This window comes from Charadrius vociferus, unplaced genomic scaffold (genome assembly GCF_000708025.1).
Source record: "Charadrius vociferus isolate BGI_N301 unplaced genomic scaffold, ASM70802v2 scaffold320, whole genome shotgun sequence".
Classification (NCBI taxonomy): domain Eukaryota; kingdom Metazoa; phylum Chordata; class Aves; order Charadriiformes; family Charadriidae; genus Charadrius; species Charadrius vociferus.
This window is the reverse complement of record NW_009646501.1, coordinates 2,556,356-2,565,042: the sequence shown is the minus strand read 5'-3', so window position 1 is coordinate 2,565,042 and position 8,687 is coordinate 2,556,356. Positions and strand designations below refer to the sequence as shown.

The following is an 8,687-nucleotide window of genomic DNA, read 5'->3' as shown; positions in this document are numbered from 1 at the left end:
GTTCACACAAAGCTGCTCCAGCGTTAATGCATTCCTACCGGTACCTCTGTGTGCCAGCAGCGAGCTTAAGCAGGACCAATCAATCCCCTTTTGACACTCCTAAGTGCCATTACTAATACAATGACAACATCAATTTGATACACAGAGTAAAGGTCAGCAGTTGTAAATAAGTGTCTTCCTCCACTCCAAGCTATGTTGGAAGACTTTAAAAGCTAATCTTTTCCTTAAATAGGCAACTGAGAGCAAAAAGTAACCCTGAGAATAGACATCACTGGAGAAGAGCATTCTCAGCTGTTGACACTGAGGTGACTATATGAATAGTCACAGAGGTCATATTCTTTTCACTGTAATAAACTTGAGGAAAGTAAAACTCTGAGTGTTTTATATAAACTGTTCTTCAGAAAGATGGGGTATAACAGATCTTGCCACCAAAAAGGGGTATGTATACATGAAATGAAAACTTCACTTGCATTTGATTTGGTCGCTGTTCCTCTACTACAAAAGCATCACCATATACACAGTTAGGAGATGCTGAGAGACCCCCTTGACTCTTTTCTAGGGCTCTAAAGCTTATATAAACAGGCAACAACAAATGGTCAGCTTCCATACATCAGGCAATCGCCAGACAACTGCCAGCCAAACCTTGAGATTTACAGACTCAAATCTTGAATGCTCTGAAGAACTAACATTCTTAAAAATCATTTATGCATGGCTACTTTGGGCTGCTATATAAATACTTCCACTGTTAGCCTTTGTTTGCATGCTGTCAGATCAGCATCTAAGTGACATCAGTTTTGAAATTTGCACAAATCTTTTGATCATATATTAATCTGGTTACTGGTCATAATCCTGAGTCAAAATCCAACGCATTACAGAAAAACATGTGATAAAAATGCCATAGGACTGGCAACATCCTTAACAGGTATAAATAAGAAGCTGTTTCAGCGAACAGGCACAGAATTAAAATGCCACCAAAAAGCACACCCACCTCAACTTTGTTAGCAATAAATCGCTTATCTCCATCAACACTGATAGAGAAATCATAATATCCACTGGCAGGTTTCACGCTCATGAAGTTCAGCTCAAAGACGTCTCTGTAATAAAACCAGCAAGGTGTTACTATCCTCTAGGACACTAACAGCAACCCACAAATAGGTAATATCTTACTACCAAGATGACTCCACATATGCTACGTTAAGCAGGCAAAGAGACAAATGCAGCAAGGAAACTAACATGGCTAAGTAGAGCAGGAAAGGAGTTCTTAAAAGTGTCTTTGAAGTCAGAAGAATGTTGCAATTCCCCACTCCAAATCAAAAGAAAAAGCAACAGAAATTCACCATCACTACCAAACACGCTAAGTCACCCACTACCAACCAAACACAACTACAGCATTTTGAGTTTTCCATCACACAAACATTCCTCTAGTGGAAGAAAATATAAGGAAAATAAGTCCAACACTGTTTAAATAACACCTGTTTGTCTTACAAACTGTAAAAAACGAGATTAGTTTCTTACCCTGACACAGCAAATGCTGTCTGCTGAAGGACAGTGGCTTTGCTAGATGCAGACTTGGCATGGTCGAGCTTTACAGAAGCTTGCGTCAGAGGCTGGGACATAACATCGGTCACTTGTAGCTACAACAGAAAAACAAGAATTTCTGTGAAATGCATTGTCCCAGAAGGACTGCAGGAGCACAGGTGACTCACTACCCCTCTGCATTAAACACCCAGAATTCTCTCCTGACCAGCATCTGATTCACCTAGTTCTTTCTAACATAACCAGGAAAGCCAAAGTTTGTAACCAGCAGAGCTGACTACCACACAGTGCCTTTTCGAGGTAGTGCCTGGTAAGCCCTGGGTAAGGAGAGGCTCCTAAGAATCACTTCATACGAGCACTAACCCCCCAGATCTACTGGAACCTGAATCCTGGAGCTAAAAATGAAAGATATCACCTTACGCGTTCAGCCTAAAGCTACAATACTGAAGACTAAGCCAAAATATGAGTTAAGATTTGAGGCAAAGGACTCACCCTGAGTACCGGCTGATGGTGGGACACAGCTGCAGGCCCATCGGGGACGATAATGACAGGCAAGTGGTAGCGGTTCCGGGATAAAGCACCTGTAGCACAAGCAACGCTGAAGGCCTCCGAGAGTGTCTCAAAGTTTTTCTTGCTAAAAATTGCATTCATCAACTGGATAATTTGATCCTGAAAGAGGAAAAAGCAAATCACATTTAAGCACCAGCAGCTTACCACAACATTGCAAATGGGCTCAGTATAATGCAATTAATAAAAAGACCATTCGTAAAGACTGTTTAATTTCCCATTTGCTTTATAAATAACTCAAGTTATGAGGTAACCCCAAATTAGCTACGTTTTGAGTATCACATTAGCGTTCTTTTTCTTGGCTGAGAAGTTCCAACCACAATCACTGTAATTGCGCTGAAAACTTGCAAAACCAGAATTGGGATCTACCTCTTCAAACTACGTGTTTCAGAACGGAAGATGCCATCAGCTCAACTATCCAGACTGGTGCAGCTGCAAAAAGACAGTTTGGCTCCAGGAGCCGTACAACTGTCTTCATACAGCAGAGAAAGACTAGGCTAGATGTCCTGGCTACCTGCCAAGCTGGGAAGGCTACCGAGAGGTGATGCAAAGCATCCTAATGGCTCTGGAAGGCGCCAGTCTAGGCCCATGCAGGCTTATCCCCTTAGGCTCAGCAGTGTCCTCAAGCTAAGAGGATTAGCTTTAAAGCAGTACCACCAGGAGCACAGAGCCAGCTCTGGCTCTGGGATGTGCCAAAGCTAATTTGTTCTCTCCGAAGTTGGAGTGGGACCATGTCCCCCAGCTGGTTTCGCAGTCTCAGTTTGTAGGGTTAGGGTACCTGAGCCACACTCTGCAGGGTACGCCATGTTATTCAGATTGTTCTATTACTCCCTGCTAGTCTGGAAAACAGAGGGTTTGGTTACCTGTACTTTGATCCAAGCACAGGATTGTGGGCTAAATTCTAATCAGAAATGAGAATAATCAAAGATAATCCCAAATGAAGCAATAGGCATACAACTTAGTAACCTACAAAGAAAACTTTCAAATTAAATCCACTGCATCTCAAATTTTCAGCCTCCTACTTGTATTAATGAGCAACAACGTACACGACATAACTAGAGAACACATCCAGACAGATGCTACAAAACCCCTGCATAGTGCAAAACCTGCAGTGTTTTTCATTTACATGGAGGGCATGGCATAGCTCCAGACCTTAATCAGCAAGTGACACACTCATTTAAACTGGGGGGGAGGGGGCAAGGGGGAGCTATTTTTGCAAATACTACATGTTAATTTTTAAAGAGAGTTTGTGGCATTCTGGAGGCACTCTCACCATTCACAAGAGAGAAGGCTTTAAGCCCCAACAATAGCACTTCTGACAGCACAATTCTGAAACAAAACTAAATGATTTTCCTTAATTGGTCTTTTTTTTAAACATCATTTGGACGCTGACAGTTTGAATTGTGTGTAGCAGAATCACCACCTCAAAAATGACATCAAAATTACTTTGCATTAGTCTGTTTGGCAGCAGCATGGAAGAGAGCCAGGAATGAACTCAGATGTCTTACACTGGCTTCGGTCTCAACCCTGCCACTTTGGCTTGTGCTTTAGGGAGCTGCCATTCTCAATCAAAAGTACATCTAGCTCAGTTAACTTGTTGTGGAAAAAAAAGTACTAAGTGGATAGCTCGCAGTAATGATTTCTAGCTTAATCAAGCTCAAAAGGAATTTCCAAGTCTTTCATTTCAGACAAGTTTTTGCATCTGGATTCCTGTAGGCGTACGGGGTGCCCAAAAGGGAGACAACATTAGGACCAAATTAGGGTGCCTGTACTTCCTCACAGGTAAGTAACATTTGCAAAACACTCTGAAATGCTGGAAAGTACTAGACAAGTGCCAAAATACCAGAACAAACTCTGAGACAAGAGGGTTTTATTTCAACAGCTTGTCTCAATAAACAAAGAAAAACTACCCTCACTTGCAATTTCCTTCTGTACATTTGAGAAAATAAAAAAAAAAAACAAACAAAAACCAAAGCAAATTCAGGCTGTGATCTTAAAGACGAAATGTCCTCCTACATTCTGTTACTCAGCTTTCCCTCCGAGATGTCCTTTTTCAGTGAGCGTACTCGTTATTTTTTCCCAGTAGAAACTCTACCCAGTTATACCGGCCTCTTGCCCTGCACAACAGGGACTGGTCAGGTCCTTTTTGTGAGCTACAGTGTGCAGAGGAAGAGGCAGACACACACCTCCTTCATTGCTGGCTCCGTACCCACATGGTCCGACAGCTTATAGGCAGCAGCAACAAACAGTGCAGTAGTCTCAATTCCTTCTTCAAACTGCAGATAAACTCCACCCAAGTCATCCAAGCGAGCAACAAGATCCTGACAGAAAGAGTTACTAAAATTAAAATTGCATTCTAGTAGATCCACAGAAATTAACTGTTAGGGCTGTAATCAACAGTACTGTATGGGAGCACTGAGGTATTTTGTAATAGTAATTTAGAAATGGGAAAAAAAAGAAACCTTCAGCCTTTAGTGATTATATTTAAAAGTCAAAACTTTCTGTGTCTCAGTCCACCGTGAAACAGTTAAAAGTCCAGAAGAAACATCTGCTTGAAAGGAAGAGCCAAGCCAACCCAAATCATACATGCAAGGAATCAGCCAGGTTAATTTTTCATTTTGTGTTTCACTTTAATACATCTTTTAGCACTACAGAGGTCTAACAAATTCCTGAATAATTACAGAGCATAGCGTGTTCCTACCTCTATCTCTTCAACAATGCCACTTAGATCTGCCTGCTGGGACAAGTAAGATGCCGTCTCCAAAGCCTGGATGGTTCTTAAACAACAACAAACAAAACCAAACAATTGTATGATTTTCCTTCCTTAAAAGCAAAGCATCATTCAAATCAAAGCAACTAGAGTTTCTATTCTGAATGAAGTGTAAAACAGCTGGTACTGCATTCAGTTGACTCAGGGCAATGAATCTGAAGTGATTTAGTGGAAGCTTAGAATAAACTCATAGATTCAAAGGCAGAGGAGAAACCAAACTTTGATCTCTGCATAGCACAGATCCCCAGACTTGCTACTGAGGCTTCCAGGAATCCATGTTTTTGGGTCAACAAAGCAAGTTTTAAAGCTTCCCTTTCTTCTCTAGCTTTTAAGGAAAGCTCTCCTTTCACAGCAATTCTGTGAAATAATTAATTAATTTCATTTAATTCTTTGGTGATAAATGCCAAGATTCCTTCTGCTTACTGCATTTTTTCCACCTCACAGTACTGGCATCCCAACCTACAAACAAAAGGACTGAGGAAGAGTGTTAAGCCTATCGCAACCATAAATGACACAGAACCATGGCTGGGTATTAAGTCAAAAATTTGTTGTGAATCTTTTTTAAAAAGGAGGCTTCTTTGGGATGTTTCCTCTTTACCAACTATTATTCTTGAACAAAACTGAATACATACACTCATTTGCAAAATCACACAAAAAATAACCCAAACCCATATGTTTCATTTCCCCTGAGGGACAATAATGAACCGGACAAATACATCAACTGAAAACATAGCACCTACTCTACTACACCTATATTACAAAAATTAAGTGTTAAAATAACCTTTACTCAAAAATCCAACCGCCTAGAGGATATACATGCAACAATGAATCATTTCCATCTGAAAAACTTACGCCAGAACATTTTCTTCTTTGCTAAGACGAGCAGTAAGAGCACCAAGTGCTTCCTGAGATGCTAAAGGAAGGCCAAAGCCACTCAGGGCCCCAACGGCATGGAAGATCTGGGTGATTGAGGAATCCTCGCTGACAGCTGCAAGCAGCAGCTCCCTGGTCTCATTTGAAATGGTAACCTGAGGAAAAACACAGGGAAAATGTTGATCCATACTTGAAAAAACAAGTCCGCCTAGCCGCCACTTATTTTTTTCCTGGAGCCACACACTTGACTGGTGAACTACTACAAGCTTTTGGGAGAAAGCCCTTTATCATTCGTTAACTTTTAGTTTAATTAATTAAATCCCTAAGTTTTGCTGCCAACTACCAATTAGTGAGGATAATCCACAATTCAGATTTATCCTGGTAACCTGCTACTGCTTTCCATCTGGCATCACATCATTGTGCAGAAGCCAGTGGTACTGATGAAGAATGGGGCTTGGATACCCACGCACAATTCAGCAAGGGTGGGTTGCATTTGTATCACTGCAGTGTTTCAACACAAGGTCTACATCTAAACAGTTTATCATCCACCCAAAGAGTTTTTAATTGACACAGCTGCTGGGAATTCTATTAAAATGTGCTGACTCCTTTTATCTTCCCCACCAATGTCAAATCAAGAAACATCCCCTCAAAATTACTCTGGACCAAATACTTGCTTTGTATCTTTACACTTCGCCTTGTAGAGAGTACTCCTAGACACTTCATAAGTTATTTACCTAAGAGACAACAGAGTACAACCCACTAAAACCAAGTAAAAGTAGAAGTTATACATAAAATAAAACCAAGAAAAAGATAAATATTTCCTTGGTAACATCTGTCTTCAGAGCTCAAGGCTCCAAACTCACCTCACAGCCAGACAGGACCCGGATGGACTGTGCAGCATAGAAGAGGGAATCGACACTGCTGGAGTCCACATGAGATTTGATGAAATTGCATGCAGCCTGCAAAGAAACAGAAGTTAACTTACAGCAACAGTCTCGACTTAAGCCACTGAGAGATTTAGATAGTACTCTAAGACAATTGTACAGTGCTGTGCACTTTTATACCAAAAAAAGGCAAACAAAGTCCCTAGTAATGCTTGCAAAGCAGCAGAGCCTAGAACCCCCCAGATCCTACTTCTAAAGTGCTGCACAGAAACAAAGGTGGTCCCTGCTAAGAGAGATAAGTGATTTTCATGTAAACTCTACTGCAACCAGAACTGAAATTTAAAGTGAGTATAATTATAAAGCCTATCAAAATAAAAGTCCCATGGGTATATTTAGTAAGGAAAATCTCCCAGGACAGAGAACAGATGAACAGAAATTCTGTGGGTGAGCTTCCTTCCCAGCTGTATATCACACACAATCATTAACAGATACAGAATAGAGAATTTCAAAGCATACAGAAAGAAGTTGGGTAAGCAGCTACAGTATGAAGGCAAGCAATGAGACTGCTCATTAATCTGTAGTCAGCTTATTATCAACTGACAACTAGACAGACGGATCATTAAGAATCCATTTTACCCAGAAAATAACCAAGAATTTTACTGCTCATACTCAAGAGACCAGTGATTCACGTATGTGAAGAATAGGTCTTTACAAGTAGGACAGGATTTTCGTGTACAGTTACCTAGGAACCACAGAATGGTTTAGGTTGGAAGGGACCTTAAAAATCATCTAGTCCAACCCCCCTGCCCTGGGCAGGGACACCTCCCCCCAGCCCAGGTTGCTCCAAGCCCCGTCCAACCTGGCCTTGAACACCTCCAGGGATGGGGCAGCCACAGCTTCTCCGGGCAACCTGTGCTGGTGTCTCACCACCCTCAGATTAAAGAATTTCTTCCTAATATCTAATGTAAACCTACCCTCTTTCAGTTAAAACCATGACCCCTCATCGTATCTCTACTGTCCCTGATATATGTTCAAGTGTTATGCTTAGCTATTATTTTTACTACCTCTACCTTTTAAATAGTGTCACCTTGTGAAGAGGCACAGTGTCCAGAGAAAAAGTCTCACCACAAACCTCAAGTAACAAATAAATCATTACTGTTTACCTGCATAAGCAAAGGCTGTATTACCATTGCCAAAACTAGGAACTATTAAAAAAACCCAGCCACACTGAGATAAACAAAAGCAGCAGGTCTCAGCCCAGCCCGCAGATGACCAGTAACCGGCCACAGTGAGGTGTGCAGTGTGGTGAACCACAACATCTTCCGGAGCCTCAGAGTTCGTGGTGCAAATGCACAACACTCAAAAAGAAAGTAAGTCCAAGTGGTTTAGAACCACTGAACTAGCTGAATTTATGAGGAAAGAACAAACTTGTTTACAGCTGTGGTGCACAAGTAAGCATGCCAGTGCATGTAAATAGGCACGCCTACGTAAGTAGGTTGTTGCAGCGACAACCTGCAGCATTTAAACTAGAAATGCTTAAAGGCACGAAAGGGCAGTAAGCATCACAATGATACTACAAGCTGTTGTTTCTAGACTGCACACAAAGAGACATATTTTATATACAAAAATAGCAAGATCAAGTGACCTGGCTGAATTCAGCGCTGGAACTGAAATGAAACAATGAAAGCTCTATTTAACAGGGCAGCGAAGCAAACATGCCACAGGCAGAGAGCTTTTCTATGAAACAGCGAAGCAAATTAATAGCTCCAGTAAGCTCACACCAGGCTATGGAGCGGCGAGCCCTGAAACCACCATTTAGAGGCAGTCAGTGTAAGAGAGCCCGTGGCACGTTATTGCTCAAAGATGCAATTTATTCAAACAGCGCCCCTGAAGATTACCAGTAATTACCAGTGATTTGCCCTGATACTTGTTAAGAACACAACGCACGTATGCTTAACGTTTTCCTGACAGTACTGGGAAAGCAGAGCTCGCTGGATGAACTCCTTGTGCCTCATCTTTTGCTGCTGTGCTGCGCCCACCGCTCCTCGGGAGGGGGG

General features: G+C 41.6%; 1 protein-coding gene across 1 annotated transcript in view; it reads right to left on the bottom strand.

The window, feature by feature from the left end:
- The window catches only part of RPN2 (ribophorin II), a 99,616-nt gene that overhangs the window by 11,424 nt on the left and 79,505 nt on the right, over window positions 1-8,687 (bottom strand). Inside the window, exons 3-9 of the mRNA XM_009883681.1 lie at window positions 6,610-6,705; window positions 5,726-5,901; window positions 4,805-4,880; window positions 4,290-4,424; window positions 2,029-2,205; window positions 1,516-1,634; window positions 989-1,094 (exon numbers count right to left, since the gene is read on the bottom strand). Of these exons, the coding sequence (XP_009881983.1) occupies window positions 989-1,094; window positions 1,516-1,634; window positions 2,029-2,205; window positions 4,290-4,424; window positions 4,805-4,880; window positions 5,726-5,901; window positions 6,610-6,705 (885 nt within the window). The remainder of the gene's footprint in view (window positions 1-988; window positions 1,095-1,515; window positions 1,635-2,028; window positions 2,206-4,289; window positions 4,425-4,804; window positions 4,881-5,725; window positions 5,902-6,609; window positions 6,706-8,687) is intronic.